At 43.2% G+C, this 18,399-nt stretch overlaps 2 protein-coding genes across 3 annotated transcripts; one reads left to right on the forward strand and one right to left on the reverse strand.

Moving 5' to 3' along the window:
• The first annotated feature begins 294 nt into the window (after window positions 1–294).
• LOC112215830 (dnaJ homolog subfamily C member 14) lies at window positions 295–11,329 on the forward strand. Of its 2 annotated transcripts, none has more exons than XM_024375264.2 (8): window positions 295–652; window positions 1,206–2,770; window positions 3,090–3,196; window positions 4,854–4,973; window positions 5,305–5,465; window positions 7,018–7,123; window positions 8,865–9,182; window positions 9,688–11,329. In XM_024375264.2, the coding sequence occupies exons 2-8, from the start codon at window positions 1,478–1,480 to the stop codon at window positions 9,704–9,706; spliced, it is 2,124 nt and encodes a 707-aa protein (XP_024231032.1). In that variant the 5' UTR covers window positions 295–652; window positions 1,206–1,477; the 3' UTR covers window positions 9,707–11,329. The 2 variants fall into 2 exon arrangements, with proteins under 2 accessions (XP_024231032.1, XP_024231023.1); XM_024375255.2 differs by having other exon boundaries at window positions 295–606.
• Window positions 11,330–12,667: 1,338 nt separating this feature from the next.
• Window positions 12,668–18,388, reverse strand: inpp1 (inositol polyphosphate-1-phosphatase). The gene is made up of 6 exons (XM_024375293.2): window positions 18,162–18,388; window positions 16,653–16,870; window positions 16,423–16,483; window positions 16,019–16,225; window positions 15,624–15,792; window positions 12,668–13,386 (listed from the first exon to the last, which is right to left on the reverse strand). The coding sequence occupies exons 2-6, from the start codon at window positions 16,854–16,856 to the stop codon at window positions 12,858–12,860; spliced, it is 1,170 nt and encodes a 389-aa protein (XP_024231061.1). The 5' UTR covers window positions 16,857–16,870; window positions 18,162–18,388; the 3' UTR covers window positions 12,668–12,857.
• Window positions 18,389–18,399: the final 11 nt, after the last annotated feature.

The following is an 18,399-nucleotide window of genomic DNA, read 5'->3' on the forward strand; positions in this document are numbered from 1 at the left end:
TTTGTAGATCAGTCAGTCGGCATGTCAAACAAACCCAATATCTGTGGGGCTTCTCATGTCAAAAGTCTATCTTTAACAATAATTTCAATGTAAACATTATTTGCTTTCAGGAACTATTTTCATTTTTATTGTTTCGTTCGATTGTTAAACTAAATTCCAAATAAAATGTTACGATTTTCGACTAGTGTATTATTTTTTACCATCGTCATTGGCTGACTTTTATTTTGAAGGGAAATGGCCGAGGTCACGACACGGCCTTATTCTTGCTAGGTCGTGCTTATTCTTTCTCGCGTCTCAGTAGTGGTTTATGTGAGGTGTCTGCTGCCCTCGGAAGTGAAAAATAGTAAGACAAACAGCAAGGACAGCGATAGCCAAGAACAAGATAATAAAAAATATATAATATCTGCATAAGCAGAACGAAAACACTCTCCTAATACAGGATAAGAATAGTTTCATACACAATTCAATAACTACATTTTCTTTCTACGACTAGAATTTCTGTTTGCCATATTTGGTCAATTTGAGGAGCAGCTACAGGGCTCGGGTTAGCCACTTCGAAAGGAAGACTACATTTTATCATCTTCCCTTCCTTTACGGAAGAGAAAAGTGAGTTGCACTGGCTGTCATCTTTCCCAATGTTATTTCCGTCAGTGTAAGCATTAAAATAGCTCAAATAATATTATCAATAATCCGCCGTTAAGATTATTTAAATTGCATTAGCTACAGTAGCTAGTTAGCTAAACACGAGCAACTAATAATGTTAGCTAGCTGTTAGTCTTGAGACAGTTGGTCATTTTGCTCGCGACGTTGGCGACATAGCTAATTTGCTAGAACCGAAGAGTGCCCACAGTATTCTCTGATATATTCCATTCCAGTCAGTTATGGTTTTAGAAATTAATTATATTTCTAGCTAGTGCAACTACTGACAACCAGAGAGCTTTAGAGTTTGGTTTATCTTTTCAAAATGTCGGCGATGTGAAGCAGCTCGTTGAGTGCTGCGGTCATGAAGCGTGCTATGGAGAATATTGATCAAGGCACACTACAGTAGAAAACACAATTGATAATAACAATGATACATGCAGATACTCCATATCCTATTTAATGTCATTTCTTTGTGAGCTTTGCCTTTAGATTATACCCTTTGTTCTAGTGCAAATAAAGTGAAAGTGTTAAGGCTAATGTTTAAACTTGCTTTCTTTTCACAGGCAATAACCAGATACAAGATGAGGCCAGTCGTGCCCAAGGATTGTAATGATTGATCCTTGATCCAATGCCTTCAAAGTTTCTGCATTGGACAGGCTACCGTGGACAATGGCGCCTGCCATTCCAATATTATTCAGCCGTCCTTATCTGACACTTCAGCCCTGCTGAAGTGTAGTGTCAGAGAAGGTGCGGTCAGTGAGAATGGGTCAAGGTCCCTACCTGCCGTGAGATTGGAGACTTTTATTGGCACTTTAATCAAGAGACAGGGCTGAAGATGGAGAAAGGGGTGGCTGAGAGCGAGATGGAGGAAGAGACATGGACTGTAGAGGCAGCTGAGGAGAGCCCTGAAGAGCTGTCCTCAGGTGTTCCTACCCTCTCATCTTCCACCTCCATACCTGACCAGTGGGAAGTCAGAGGAGATGAGGAAACTCATCAACCAGTTCCCAAAAAGGACATGACAGACTATCTCAAAGCTACCCCTCAGGATATCCCGACTCCAATCAACCAGGACTCAGAAGAAGCAGAGTATTGTGGGATTTCAGAGGATGAAGTCTCTCTGAAACAGGAAGGGGCGGAGCATGTGGTCAGAGAAGGAAATGAGGAGACTGAGGGTGGAGATGAAGACGAGAATGGAGGAGGCCAAAACGAAGTCGGGAGGGAGCCTGGCATGAACGGAGAGTCTGGATGGAAGAGCTCAGGGGCCGGAGGGAGGAAAAGCCGTTTCCGGAACAGCGGAGGAGGAGGGGTGGCAGCCTCCGAGCAGAATACCCAGGCTACATCATCATCCTACCTCCCGAAAGGGTCCCTGTCATCGGGTGGTGGGAGGCACAAGCAGGCCCGGAGGCGCAACCACCACCACCACCAGGGCCGGGGCCGGCGTCAGACAGGCACCCAGCTTACCTTGGCCTTCAGGGAGCTGCTGTCAGAGTCGCTCAGCCCCTGGTGCATCTCCTGTATCCACATGGTAGTGGAGCTCATTGTCTCTGTGACCCACCGCTGCGGGGTGGCCGTGGAAGCCGCAGGGGTAGCCCTGTATGACCTCGGCTCACAGCTGCTCAACAAGGTCACAGACGTGCCGGGAATGAAGGCGGACGCCCGGCGCGTGCTGGAGAGGGTGAGTTGCGCTGGAACGGTCCTGGTGGATAAGAGCATCCGGTCGGTGGAGTGGGTCTGGCAGGTCTCCCTGACCTGCTTCGGACTCCTCTGTGCTGTGGTGCTGCTGGGTTCCCAGTGGGTTCGGTTCACGCTCGTCCGGCTGGGCGGGGAGAGGGGCCAGCGGTGGTGGACAGCCGTGCAGGACTCCAAGGTCTGGAGGAGGGTGGTCTCGCTGGTGCAAAGTATAAGCGGTTGGTTCAGGAGGAGGAGAGGCACCACCACCCAGGTGCCCCCTTTCACCCCAGATTCTCCCGGTGGAGCAGTTAGGTACCAGCCTGGGCAGGAGCTGGAGAGACTGCTGGCGCTGGCTCAGGTCCCTGAAGAGGAGCTGGACCCTTTTATAGTGTTGGGGGTGGAGGCCCACGCAACTGAAGCTGAGCTAAAAAGGGCCTACAGACAGTTGGCTGTCCAGGTGAGTCTAAATGAGATGGGCATTACATTTTATGAGTACAGGTGAATGATAAAAATGAGTGAAACTGATCAACTGGCGAGTGTGTGGCCATTAAGGTCAAATCATTTCAGCTTTGCCTGTCAGAACACATGCCAAAGCATTTTTGCCCTTAGCTCTGCCTGGCTGCATGTCTCTTTGTTGTTTTATATCCACAATATAAAATGTAATCAGAGAATGGACTAGAAGTAGCCAACCTGTTGAGCCTTCCTTAGTTGCTCTAGCACGTTATCTGCACTGCCCCTTACATCTGTCCATCTTTCTCTTTTCCTTCCTCTCTCAGATCCATCCAGACAAGAACAAGCACCCGCGCGCTGGGGAGGCCTTTAAGGTGCTCAGGGCTGCCTGGGACATCGTCAGTAACCCAGAGACACGGAGGGAATATGAGCTGTGAGTAGAAGACATCCTAACGACTTGATCAGTAGTTAAATCAAATGCCAGAAACTATGATAAAATGACTGCACCTTCAAGAAAAAACATCTGTTAGAACTCAGGCCTCTCACAATAGGTAATATGTCTTCATCTGAAATTCCTAACTGGTCCTTAGTAGAGGTCGACCGATTATGATTTTTCAACACCGATTCCGATTATAGGAGGACCAAAAAAGCCGATACCGATTAACCGGACGATTTTTATTTATTTATTTATTTGTAATAATGACAATTACAACAATACTGAATAAACACTTATTTTAACTTAATATAATACATCAATAAAATCAATTTAGCCTAGAGTAAATAATGAAACATGTTCAATTTGGTTTAAATAATGCAAAAACAAAGTGTTGGAGAAGAAAGTAAAAGTGCCATGTAAGAAAGCTAACGTTTCAGTTCCTTGCTCAGAACATGAGAACATATGAAAGCTGGTACTTCCTTTTAACATGAGTCTTCAATATTCCCAGGTAAGAAGTTTTAGGTTGTAGTTATTATAGGAATTATAGGACTATTTCCCTCTATACCATTTGTATTTCACTAACCTTTGACTATTGGATGTTCTTATAGGCACTTTATTATTGCCAGTGTAACAGTATAGCTTCCGTCCCTCTCCTCGCTCCTCCCTGGGCTCGAACCAGCAACACAACGACAACAGCCACCATCGAAGCAGCGTTACCCATGCAGAGCAAGGGGAACGACTTGCTCGCTCAGAGCGAGTGACGTTTAAAACGCTATTAGCGCGCGCTAACTAGCCAGCCATTTCACTTCGGTTACACCAGCCTCATCTCGGGAGTTGATAGGCTTGAAGTCATAAACAGGGCACTGCTTGACGCACAACGAAGAGCTGCTGGCAAAATGCACGAAAGTGCTGTTTGAATGAATGTTCACGGGCCTGCTTCTGCCTACCAACGCTCAGTCAGATACTTAGATACTTGTATGCTTGTATGCTCAGTCAGATTATATGCAACGTAGGACACGCTAGATAATATCTAGTAATATCATCAACCATGTATAGTTAACTAGTGATTATGATTGATTGTTTTTTATAAGATAAGTTTAATGCTAGCTAGCAACTTACCTTTCCTTACTGCATTTGCGTAACAGGCAGTCTCCTTGTGGAGTGCAACGAGAGAGGCAGGTCGTTATTGTGTTGGATTAGTTAACTGTAAGGTGCAAGACAGAATCCCCCGAGCAGACTAGGTGAAAATCTGTCGTTCTGTCCCTGAACAAGGCAGTTAACCCACCGTTCCTAGGCCGTAATTGAAAATAAGAATGTGTTCTTAACTGACTTGCCTAGTTAAATAAAGGTATATAAAAAAATCGACGCCCAAAAATACCGATATCCGATTGTTATGTAAGCTTGAAATCGGCCCTAATTAATCGGCCATTCCGATTAATCGGTCGACCTCTAGTCCTTAGCATGGTATAGTCAATCTAAAGGCCTGTGAGATGTTTGGTTTAGTTCCTCGGTAACAGGATACATAGAAAATACGTGCTGTGAGTAGATTACTTAATTAAAATGCAGGAAACCGTGATCGAATGACTGCACTGAAGGCCGATGGGATGTTTGGTGTAGTTGATATGGCGTTGACTTGTTTGCCTGGTCCTCTCAGGAAGCGCATGGCACAGACGGAACTCTCCAAGTCGATGAATGAGTTCCTCACCAAACTGCAGGATGACCTGAAGGAAGCTATGAACACCATGATGTGTACCAAGTGTGAGGGTAAACACAGGTATGTCACTCAGACTGAATTAATATCTGTAATATCTAGAAAAAATATCATACATTTACAACCAACACCCTGCAGACTTTTGTGAAAGTGAGGGATTGGAATAGTAATATAATTTACCTGCACTGCAGTCTTGTCATTTACAGTATTTACCTAAATTAATATGGTGACTACTCCCAATCACTCAAATTCTATTTATACATTTTGCTTGCTATGAAATCTTTATTACAGAAAGGAAACTCAAGCATAGGCCAGACACAAAGAGCATCCCATTCTGCATGGTTTAGTTTACGTTGCTGACTCCTCTCCCCCTTATTACTCCCTGTGTGTGCAGGAGGTTTGAGATGGACCGGGAGCCTGCTGAGGCGCGGTTCTGTGCTGAGTGTAACAGACGCCACAGCGCCGAGGAGGGAGACCTGTGGGCCGAGTCCAGCCTGCTAGGCCTACGCATCACCTACTTTGCCTGCATGGATGGCAAAGTCTACGACATCACAGGTACTGGATTAACTATGGCTGTGTTCACGAGCGTCAAAACTGTAAATTTTGAGTAGTTATTTATAATGCAAGGTGATTTGTAGATCAGTAAGTCTGCAATCGCCAACTGCAATGCGGTCAATGTCGAACAAGCCAATTGCTTTGACAAGCCGTGTAATTTTATTTAATTTTTTATTTAACCTTTATTTAACCAGGTAGGCAAGTTGAGAACATATTCTCATTTACAATTGCGACCTGGCCAAGATAAAGCAAAGCAGTTCGACACATACAACAACACAGAGTTACACATGTAGTAAAACAAACATACAGTCAATAATACAGTAGAAAAATAAGTCTATATATGATGTGAGCAAATGAGGTGAGAGAAGGGAGGTAAAGGCCAAAAAAGGCCATGGTGGCGAAGTAAATACAATATAACAAGTAAAACACTGGAATGGTAGATTTGCAGTGGAAGAATGTGCAAAGTAGAAATAAATATAATGGGGTGCAAAGGAGCAAAATAAATAAATACAGTAGGGGAAGAGGTAGTTTGGGCTAAATTATAATGACACCCACATGGATAGTTTGGCTCTCATCGATGCTAATGCCATAGCCTTTTGTGTATTGACTTAAAGATGCACTATGCAGAAATCGCTCCGGCATTTCCTGGCTGCAAACATTTGAATAGTTCGGCTAATTTCAGTTTGAGACAAAATAAGCAAGTATAGTGTAGAGAAAGAAACATTGTACCATCTAAACTGTGAAATATATTTTCAATAATAGATGATGAATTTATGTGCCAGACCATGCCTGCCTGCGTGAATGTTTATTGGTCATTAGTGGCCATGTTTTTTGAGTTGCTAGACTGGAGAAACATAATTTGTGAGAGCTTGGTGATTGGTAATTCGGTGTCAGAAGAGTAGCGTCTTAAGTGTTTTTCACAAAATTCAAAATGGCGGAAAATCCATCATGGCGGACCTTAAGGGTCCTTGAGGCAAATGTGTTCCTTGTGAGGGGAGGGACCTAAGTACCAAATGTCAGGAGTCTAGGACACTCGGTAAAGGGGTGTGACCTTTAAAAGTTTGCATTTTCAATCGCTTGTTATAGTGCCACCGTGTAGCCATTTGGAATGGCATTGCATGATTGGGTGTGGTGCTTGGCCCTTTACCATCTTGCAAAGTTGCACCCTCCTGGGCCTTACATCTCACAAGAATTTGCATTTTTTTCACCAAATCGCCAGAAGGAGAAAAATAATAAACGGCAACAAATACAATAGGGGTTTCACCCAGCTTCGCTGCTTGAACCTCTAACAAGCCAACTGACAGGCTCAAAAGCTCTACAACTAAATTAAATTCTAAACTACCAAATAATCTTATGTTTCAAGTTTTTATTGTCACGTGCACAAGTACAGTGAAATGCCTTTTCTTGCAAGCGCGTTCCCGACAATGCAGTAATAAAGACACCTAAAGTCAGACAGACTGTTTCTCCTCCTAGCCGCTTGCTTCAGTATTGTCACATTGATTATTTATTGTCACACCATTATTTTGTCACCTTCTCCGCTCTCACCTTTCAGAGTGGGCCGGCTGCCAGAGGATAGGCATCTCTCCAGACACACACCGCGTGCCCTATCACATCTCCTTCGGCTCCAAGAACAACAGTAGCTCCACGCAGCGCCACAGGTTGGTCCCAGGTTAAGGAGGGTTGCGTTCCAATAATCTCATTTTCCTCATGAAGTCTGCACTCTTTAACTACTTCACACAAATGTAAAAGGATGGTGTAGGCATGGGCTAGAAAAATGGTCCCCAACTTTTTTTTATTTTTACATTAACATTAACCTAATAAAACAGCTCTGTAGAAATTAGGTTTGTGCAGTAGGCCAAATACATTATCACAGCATATTGGCTATATTCCTGTCCTGCCAGTATTGTTCTTCTCAGACCATATTATATATCAAAACTCAAGCTTTGATAACAAACTAGATAAGTTGGTGTAGCACTTGCGATACACAGCTGAGCATAAATTTAAATAATTAGCTAATAATTATCCATTTTATTTTACTGGACTGATGGTTGTGCTTTCAAGACAACTGGGAACTCTGAAAAAAAGAGGTCAAAGATGCCCAAGTTCCCGAGGATGACCGTTCAAAACTATTTTTCCCAGTTGGATCTCGTTTTTCCAGAGTTTGCAGTTGTCTTGAACACACTGAAGGCAGAAGTCTGAGATTCCCGAGTTCCCAGTTGTTTTTAACATGGCATTAGTCTAAGTGGAGGGAGGGAAAGTGCAGCAGAGGGACTGCCTCTCATGGTCCCTGCTCTCTCAATTCCTTTCCTCCGGTGAGACTGACAAGAGAGGGGACACAGTCTTCCTCCTGATGGTGAAACTCGACTCGCACTGCATCTGCCTCAGGCACAAATTCATGTTGTTCCTATGACCAGAGAAAGTGAAATACTCTTCGATATTAAAATGGACACAACGAGCTGCTAATAATAATAAAAACGCAAGGCTATCGATACACTTGGCAACTCATTCATTGCAGCTGCAGCGCTAGGGGAAGTAGAGAGAAGAGCGTTTTGTAATAGTGTTGAATAAAAAGTGTTGACAGTGCTGAATAAAATATATACATGAACTCACTCATAAGAAAAGCAGCTCTTTGCTGTATTCTTTGACAGCCTCTCTCTGGTCATGGTTTGTAGACGCTGTAGGTATGCACAGTGGTTTGAGCTGTCTGATTGGCCAGCACAGTAGGCGTACTTGATTTAGCCACAGATCTCCTGGTCTGCCGGGTAGACAGTTTGTTTTTCAGACAAATTAAATGGTTAAAAATGGGAACACTTTGCCTACCTGGTGCGCAGGGCTTCTGAATTAAGTGCACCTATCGCCAACAGCGCAACACAAAAAAAACAATAATGAAAAGGAGTTCGCCTTTAATCGTTGGCTTTTCTACAGAAATGTTTGGTGATCAACTAAGAATGCCTTGAAGATCAACTAGTCGATTGCAATCGACTGGTTGGTGACCACTGGGCTGAAGAGAGTTTCCATATACCAGTTATTTTCTTTCAAATCCATTAAGGGAACAAGTGCATGTTTCGGGAGAAAGGAGAGATTATTGGGACTCAACCAAGGTGTTATGTGATCGACCGCTCTAAATGAGCACATGCTGTGGTCAGTGCTGTGGTCAGTGCAGGTGCTTGTGCAACTATCTCATTGTGACTTGCATCAGGGTTAAATATAGGCTAGATTAAAATGGAATGAAAGGCCACCCAAGGCTCTGTTGAAGCCTGTTTGTCCCGTGAATAAAACTCAGATCTATGTAGACGGTGAGTGCTCCTATTTCTTTATTTTCCTGGAGTCACCTGTTGAAGTGTCTTGAGGTAAAGAATGTTTTTAGAATGAATGTTACTCTGCTCCCATGCTTTCCAGGACACCTCCAGGCCCAGAGCACCCTCCTCCAGGCCCGGCCAACCCTGCTGACCTGCAGAACTTCTTCAACCGCATCTTCCAAGGGGGACCTCCCCCCGACATGGCTGCCAACGGGGGTTTCTTTCCCTCAGGACCGACCCCCCACCAGCCCTCTGGTGCTGGACCCGGACCTAGTGGACCTTTCTCCCCTCCTCCACCACAGACTGGCTTCTTCATGCCTCCGGGAGGGCTCCGGCCGGAGCCCAGTGAGACGTGGGCCGATAGCGGAGGCAAGCCTCCGCCCCGCAGGAGGAGGAAGGTCCGCAAGCCCTTCCAGAGGTGAGAGCGGCCATTGTTGTGACGTGTCATCGTAGCAACACGGGGACACTCAACACACGGCCATGTCTGTCGACGAGCCTGGACCTCCCCCTACTGTACATAAGTTGAAGGATCAGTCAAACTCAGGAAGATTCACACGGGTCAGGGGCTGCCTCATGTATCAAAAGACTGACAATACAGAGGCCATGAGCCAGAGGTTTGAGTCTGGACCATGTAGAAGAAGACGGAACTAACTCAGAGTTGAAGTATATTTGGGGTTAGGAGGTGACAGTCTTTTTGCTTCTCCCCCTCACATTGTTTTTTTTTATTGTCGTTTTTTTTCTCGTGAAACAGCTGTAGCCATGCCACTGATATCACAAGCCTATTGCTAACAATGCAAACACATTTCCTTAGGTCTTACTTCCCTGCACAATCCTGCATCATTACATGCCATTGGGACGCTTATGTTCTTGACACGTTTGTAATTATTTTTTTAAACAAAAAAGGTAATCTATTCTTGCTTCAGGTCTTGGCGAAGACTGTGAAACTGTGTGTGTTCGTGTGAGAGGGGACAGGGCTGGAAGAAGCCAATCAGAATTTATGAATTGCTGGATCGAACGGCTCAAGCTACATCCTGGGAGAAGACGGTCTCCAGAGAGAGGGCTGGTCTACCCGTTACTGCTTTGACACACCCATCCTTCCGCCCATTGCCTTCTTTGATCAATTGTTACCTGGTTAGATTATCATTTGAGCAACTGATTTTCTGCAATTTTTATTACTTTTAATGAAGTTAGAGTGGACGTTTGCATAGTTGTGACATTTGTCACTATTGGAAAGTAAGTTGGTGAGTGAAAGTTGTCTCTCTGCCAAATGTAGATATCAACTCTGTCTAGAGTACAGTGAATACTTTAATCTGTCTCTCAACAAATTGAATCCCACGTAGAAGCACTATGATGAGGCGTCAGACTTAAGCAGGTTCACATTAAAATTAAGACTGTTATATTGTGAGAGTCAAGGACCTAGGCTATTTACTGCTTTCAGTCCCTAAGTATTGGTGTTATTGTCTGGACGGCATCCTTTGGATCAAGAAAAAGCTATTTCAGCTCCTAATTGCATCTCGGCACCCTTTAAAGATTGGAGGTAACAAAGTTCCATTGAGAACACAATGACTGTGCAGTGTAAAAGATTAGTTATCAGAGGCTACTCTTTGACATTTACTTTCCAACTGTTTAAAGGTTGATTGAAAGACAGGGGAGCTGAATGTCAACAGTAACAGTTCTATTACCACCACATTTTATTTCAAAGAAAAGCTACCACTGCCTTTGCTTTCACCCCACGCTCAGACAATATACTCCAGATTGAAGAGGGATAGAGCGAACAGAATTCAGATCTCTAACAATGTCTCTACTCATTATGGCAAATTATTGTTTTTCCTGTGGAGATGGCGTATTGGAAATAAATGTGGTAAAATTGTCTAATTCCTCTTAAATGTTAAGAGGTCTGGGGCAATATGAATCAAGCTTCTCAGAGTAGGCGTGCTGATCTAGGATCAGGCCTGTCCATGAAAAGGCTAAACTGATCCTAGATCAGTGCTGCTATTCTCAGACGCTTAATGAATACGGGCCCTGGTATCAGTTCCATTAGCCTCTTGTTGGTTGTACTTTTGATTTGTGTCATTCTGTGGATGTTGGGAGATTAAGTAGTACCTAGGGTCCCTTGTTGCACATGTTTATTTGCTCTCTTTACAGTGAAAAAAAGAATGCAATTGTCCACATAATTGGAGGTATTATAGGAGGTTTAATTTAATCTCAGTTTTAGGCTGAATTGCTTGCGCTGTCAATTATGTTTTAGATACCCTAGTTGACTTGAGAATGTATGGCTTAAGTAGCAGCCTAAAACGGCAAGTCAACTAACGGCTCCCAGCGTGGTAGAGCTGGGGGACCTGCTAATCCCAGATTCATTTAATTTTTCCCCATTTATATTTTTAAACAGTATATGCAAAAAAAAGATTGCAAAAAATCTGACAATCGGGGGTTAAATGTGCATTTCAAAAAAAAATGTTTTGGGGGTAGGAAAGTGTGAGTTTATTGCAATTGTGAAACATCACTGTTCAGTTGATTTGAGCTTTTTTCTGGATTTCATAGTAAAGTTGATTTCCTACAGATGGATGAATGGACTTTCATTGTTTTGTGAATTACGTGGATTGAATTGTGTCTTAAAGTTACAACTCACAAGACAGGAGAATGCTGTGTCATTCCAATGGAGCAGAGACCAGGGGACCTGCTAATGGCCCTTCTGCAGCACACTCATTCATTTAGAATTTACACTAGACCCCACCCATTTTTATACACAAGTGGTGTGGTCCACAACACAACTTGCTGGTCCTTTAGGATGGCTCTGTTTTTCTGATGGAAGACCATAGAGACACCTGGGACAGTAACATTTAGGGCTGGATTCAATCCGTATCACCGAAGTTCAGCGCTATAGCGTGCTTGAAATTGAAAGGTTATTACCGACTGAGCCAACATATGCAGCGTTTACCGTGAATGCAGTCTCCGTTAATGCGGAAACATTGCCTTTAAAATGTAAATTGTACAACTTAGCTCTTCAGTGCTATGGATTGAATCCAGCTCTTTATAATGACTACACCTTTGGACTACTGTTTCCCACTAGCCTCTTGGGTGTGTCAATGAAGTGGTGCAGGTGATGGTGGAAAATAATCTCCTCCACAGGTTGACTTCTATTGAACAAACCTGATCCCATAACAGAGCAAAACCCTTGTGAACATCATGACCTGGTTTACCCGTTTTCTACATTAGCTCCAGAAAGCCACCGGGCATCGCTATGTGACAGTTCTTCCCCATTCCTTCAAAGGGGTTTAATCCTTAATTTACAGTAAACCAAAAATTAAACAGGCACTTCATGTCTTTTTCCTCCTCTGACCTGACTTATCCGAAGTCATACAGCTAGCGCTATGGAAACAGTGTAGAACACACCTCTCTTCCATAAAAGGCCTTTTCTGGGCCGCTGCAGATTCCAGAAGCCAGCTTATTTGAGTTTTCTCCGCTATCACCTCACACACCATTAGTGCTTCTGTCAAAAGGGAGACACTGGGATATTTACTAAACACCTCCCTGTCCCACTACTTCACAACTTCAACTGGGTCATCAAGAGATTCTCTGGTAGGTCCAGCAGAAATCCTTAACAAATTAAAAGGGTTATTACCATTAGCCATATTTTGGTATGACAGACAAAAATCATGTTTTATCTGTGCAGTGTGTGCTACTGTTTCATGAACCATGCCTGTTCCCATTCTTACCTGTATCTTTTAATTCTGATTATCTTGCTTTGGGATAAATGGGATACTTAAAACAGCACTCCGGTCTTCCCTGAAGTTTGATTTGCCACCAACACACTTCTTGACAATGAGAGAACCAGTAACTGTGAAAAGACCTTCCATTTAGGTATATCTTAATCTTTTACAAAACACCTTTAAACATACCAACTACTGTAGTTAGTTTAATAACATGTTTATATTCCTTCATATATTTACATTTGCAAATATATAGCTGTTAAAAATAACTTGGACAGCATAGTTGATAGAAAAACACCACTGACCCTCCAAAAATAGAATATTAAGCAGCACAACCTTATAAGCAATGATACATGTGCCCACCATCATCAGCTACTCTTCCTTTAAAACTTGCCCTTCAGTTCCCCAATAACCCTATGGAGAATTTGACAGTTGAGATAGGCCACTAGGCCTCCCTGGTTGGCCCAGTGGTCTGCCCCAGTGCTCTCTGTGTGGGGTTGGTGGTAGGTCAGTTCCCCTTGGTCCTGGTGCCCCACCTGACAGTGGCTGGAGCCAGAGGAGTGGAGGCACTCTTTAAGGTCCACCATCCCCCCACCCAGTGCACGGAGCAGGGCATGGGGGCCACAGGAGTCCCACTTGAATGTGCTGCCCTCTGAGAGGACGTAGACGTCAGCCAGGCCCAGGATCACACACAGGATCTTGTATCCGGCCCCCGAGGCGTACATCAGCCTGTCAGGCCCGCACAGAGGGGCCAGGGCCTCTTTCACTGCCTGCTTCTCACTGGAGCTCATCACCACTGAGAGCCCTGGTCCTCCCGCTGCTGTCGTCTTTGCAGGTCTGTCTTTAGGTCTGAGCACTGAGCAGGCTTTGACGCTCCCACACGACACACCCCAGAAATGCTTGCCCTTCCAGCTGCAACAAATATGTACATCACATCAAACATGTTATTGACAAAGGCAGCTTTGTTGGTGAGAACTGAGCATTATTGAGTATGTTATTTCTGTGTCAGACAGGTTTAATTATAATTCAATTCAGTAAGTGGATTGAAAATCATAATTGAAAATAAAAACGTTCCAATACTTAAATTGGTAACAATTAGTTATTTGAATCAACTGAACTGAAATAGCATTGACCATAACCCAGTGGCCTCATTTATAACAATTGGGTAAATTTCACACTAAATATCTGTGTGCAACATTTCTGAAAAGACTAAGTCAAAACATATTGAGATTTATAAACTTGCCGCATGCCATACTTGCACATATTTCCCATTAAAAATCAGACTTGTCGTAAACTATGCGCATCGTGAACAAGCATTATAATTCCGCCTGGAAAAAGCACATCATTTAGCTTTTATGGTGACAATAACCCCCTTATTTTCTGTTTTAATTTGGAACTTTTGAAATTAGGCCACAGCAGTTTCTAAAAGATAGAGCCATGGCAAATTAGATCAACTGTTCTCAGGAGTGTTGCTACATTTCCCCCCCAGTGATTTTGCTGTAGCAAAGGAAAGGAGTGACTATTTCAGAAATTTAAAAAACGGACAAATTGTTGTGGAGTTCGCAGAACATTTTATTTAACAATGTTTTGCAATTACTTTTCCCCCCGGCCTGAATATGATGCGCTTCCCGCGAATTCTGAAACATTGTTGATGCACACTTCAAACATTTGAAATTACAAGGTGAACAGTCAATTCTATTGTTATGTTTTAATTTTAACCGCGCTCCGGATCATATGGAGCAAAATATTTGAAATACCTTATTTACTACTGTGAATTAGGTCAGATTAAATGAGAGATGGTACGAATTGGATCCTAATTTGTTGAATAGGCTTCTTTGGGAATTTGAAACCATCACAGTCAGAAAATGTCAGGAATTTATTCTGAAATGATCAGGAAATAGATTCCTATTACTATATATTTTTTAGATTGCAAAAATAAAATAAATAGATCTCCGCTCTTCTCATTAACGACAAATTGAATATTGTTATATTTTCCTGTTTTTGGGGTTTTATGAATAAGCTAGTCATCATATCCCCCATTTGCCTGCTTGCAATGCAATGCAATACTTTAACCACCAAAAATTGTGTGCTCTCATAGTCTAAAGTTTGCAGGAAATTAAGCACATTCTCACATCAAGTCAAATTAGTATAAATACCTACTTTTGCATTAAAACTGGCGAATGCACGTTTTGGGGTATATTTTGTACATACGCAGCGTTTATAAATGATTTAGACTCTCAATATTACAATTATTCATAGAGCATCAACGAAAATGGATGTCCGTATCAATGCTTAAATCACATCAGAACACCATTTCTGGAAGATTAAAAAGTAACACATTTAGATTTTAGTGTAATTCCCCTTTAATTGCACATCTGGCAAAAGAGGAATGTGTCAATGTAGTAATGTTTCTGCTGCTAGGCCTACTGTCATGGCGGAGTTTCCAAAACAATGGCCACCCAATTGATACAAACAATTATCATTTATAGTTCTGTCAGGTAGGCCGGGCGCATGCTCGCTGACACGGTCGCCAGTTGTACAGTGTTTCCTCCGACACATTGGTGCGGCTGGCTTCAGGGTTAAGCGAGCAGTGTGTCAAGAAGCAGTGCGGCTTGACAGGGTTGTGTTTCGGAGGACGCATGGCTCTCAACCTTAGCCTCTCCCGAGCTGTACGGGAGTTGCAGCGATGGGACAAGACTGTAACTACCAATTGGATATCATGAAAAGGGGTATAAAAAATAACAATAGTTCTGTCAGGTAAGCCTACTTTGCAGTTAACATCTAATTGAGATGATTTTTGGGGAAAGTCTTTCTGTCTACCCACAAAACGGTTATCATTAGCTTTGCTAACTGGCTACATATGGAGTGATTGACAAATGCACATACCATACAGACAGGGCCATATTGCTGGAAATGAATTTGCAGGCATTGTGTTACATTTGGCTTTTTAAGCAAATAGTGGCTAACCAGAGTTGGGATAACGTCAATGTGGCTTTGATTTGATAGTAGCAGGGAGCTTTATGTTTATGACATTGCGATGGAAGGACGCATGTACTTTTACAATTGATTGGCGAGCTACTCATAGGTGGGCTGCGAGCTACTGGTAACTTGTGATCTACCTGTTGGAGACCCCTGTTCTAGAGTCTCACCCTGTTGGGTCTTTGTGGTTGAAGGGCTGGTTGATGACCCCCATGACGGGTTCCCCAGTAGCGCGGAGGTAAACCCCTATCAGGACCAGGGCACACTGCAGACCTGACGGACAGAGACGCCCCTCCACCGCCGCCTCCTCACGACCTTCAATGTATTGGCTGGTGGCATCTGAACGACAACCAAACCGATAGGAACAACATACATACAATGCCATGCTTATAACAGTGTTAAAGGACAAGGAAAAATCTCTCCCATGGCGTAGGTGTAGTAATTACACCATACAATACAAGTGGATCTGCTCAGTGCTAGACATTATCCATAGTTTCCATTCATGTATGTCTACGGAGATACAACAAATCTTGTTTTTAAATAGTGACTCTAGGTTAGGTGTTACCGATGGGGTCGATCCAGATGCCCAGGTCAGAGGGGCTGAGGGGTATGTGGAGGTCATCTGTCCCCGTGTCAGTGAGTGTGAGCTTAGCGTCCTGGTGGATGGCACGCGCCAGGAGAGTCGCCGCCGTCTGGTCCCCATCCAGCACTGTGGCCAGCAGGGCTGCGGTCTCCTTCTCCGTCCCACACACTGTGACTATCACACTCTCCCCTGGGATGCACGCATGAATGCACACACAGTCAACATGTCATCAACAGGTCTACTGTTATTAAAAAGTACATGTTGCATTGTTCTTATGTTGCGCTTATACCAATGTTATAACCCTGTTATTCGTCATGTACCTGCATTGTATTAACATATTGTTACATAGTAATAAGTTTTACTGAACTGTGGGTGTTATTACTAACCTAGTCCATTCTCAAACTTGTTAGACTCCTCTCCTTGTATGTGGTCAATCATTTCAGGAAACTAAGGTAAAACAGGATAAAACGAGTAGAGGGTTAATTAAGATTGCCAAAAACATTTGATTATACTAGAGAGGGATATGCCACAAATCCTCCAGAGGCTTGCCTGGAAATATTTCAAACATGAAACAATCCTCATCATGATAACATGAAAAGTGTTTTGGTTCCTGTACCTGAGCTCCAACATCATGGCGGATCATCTCTTGGATCACAACATCAGCCAGTGTCTTGAAGTCCTGGACAAACTTCTTGTTCTTATCCACTCCAGTCTTCTCCTGGACCAGCAGCTGGAAGAGAGGGGCCTCCTGCCTGCACACGCGGGCCACGTTGGCCGCCTTCTCTGCCACACGCAGCAGCAGCTTCAGCAGATCAGCCATACTTGACACCTGACCTGAAAGATATAGAGAGACAGGGAGAGATGGCCAACACCGTTAATACCTGTGTTGGCTAGCAGGGCCTTAGATAGTACCTTAGATATGGGGTCAGAGATAGTGGTGGTTTGTTTCCCCCAGAAAATTATGCTGTGAGTGGCTGACCTAAGGGGTTACAAAATGTCCTTGTGACCCTCCAGATAAAAGTGACAATGATTAGCCACAGCCTTGTAGGCCATAGCTTCTCTCAATGGGGAAAAGATCTTGAAGATGTCAAAGACAAACTCTGTAGAGGTTGTAAAGAAGCAATTAACTGGGTTACCTGGGGAGGTCTGCTCTGATATTGATAGTTAATGAATGTGTGGCCTGCCTCTGAGTGCATGCCTAATTATAGCCTCTGTAATAATGAAACTAGGACATCTCTGCGTAAGTGAGAGCAAAGAAAAATAATGACCCCCATTCAATAGCCTGTTTTATAAAACCATGCACTCTATCCACATGCAAATAAGTCCAATAGCCTAAAACTGATATTTCTGTTTGCTCCTTATTATCAAAGTGAAAAGTATTGGCACTTATGGAATTTGGGTAAGTTGAGTCAGCTGTGTGGTTGCCCCATTGGAGAGACAATATATTTTTTACTGAATACAGCCAAAGTTTTACTCTGGTTATGGTACTGCAAACACGTAATGTTTTAAGACAAAATATTAACATTAAAATATAATATTGTAATTCTGTAAGAGTTAAACTGATTACAGTCTTGTTCAAATATGACAAGAGTCCATGGTCAAGAATAGGCAACTGACACAGGGGAAACAATATCTTAATGTCACTTCGATACAGAAGTTACTTTTTCGTAGCAGGATAGGAGAGCATGCAGCAGGTTAGGAAAATTGACGTAGCAGGTTAGGAGACTGAAGTTAAGGTTAGGAAAAGGGTTATAGGGGAAATGCTTTCCTAACCTGCTATGTAAATAAATCACTTTTTATCGAAGTGGCGTGGAAAGAGTGGGTCCCATTGACACAGAGAACAGTGACGCAGAACAGAAAAGCAAGCACGACCAGGCATATAAATGCTTAATCATTTCAATTCAAATATTGCGGTCAATCCATCCAGAATATAGGCTACTCTACGTGCGCATATTTCACGCCTTTGTAGTTCATTACATTAGTGAAAAAACCTAACCCACTCGCCACTTGAGTAGGCTATTTGAGCAACATGGACCTAGAAATAAAGTTAACGTGTTTATATAAACAAGCTATCAACAGTGAACGCTACCTTATATAAAAACATTGCAATTTATTTGACTCTTACCGGGAAATGTTCCGGCTGATTCGTATTAGGGTATTTTCTCGTCTAACGCCCTTCAAAGCTGAGCTGTCACGGTCCAATCTGCTTAATGTTTCCTGTGTCAATGCAGGCTAAGGATGTTTCTGAATGGGTGTAATGCCGTGTGCTAGTCTACAGTCGGCTACAATAAAACAAATAGGCTACGGGCGACAATTCAATCTCGGGATATAATTTCCCTACTCCAGGAACGTAGTTTCCTGTT

Source organism: Oncorhynchus tshawytscha, linkage group LG02 (genome assembly GCF_018296145.1).
Source record: "Oncorhynchus tshawytscha isolate Ot180627B linkage group LG02, Otsh_v2.0, whole genome shotgun sequence".
Taxonomy (NCBI): domain Eukaryota; kingdom Metazoa; phylum Chordata; class Actinopteri; order Salmoniformes; family Salmonidae; genus Oncorhynchus; species Oncorhynchus tshawytscha.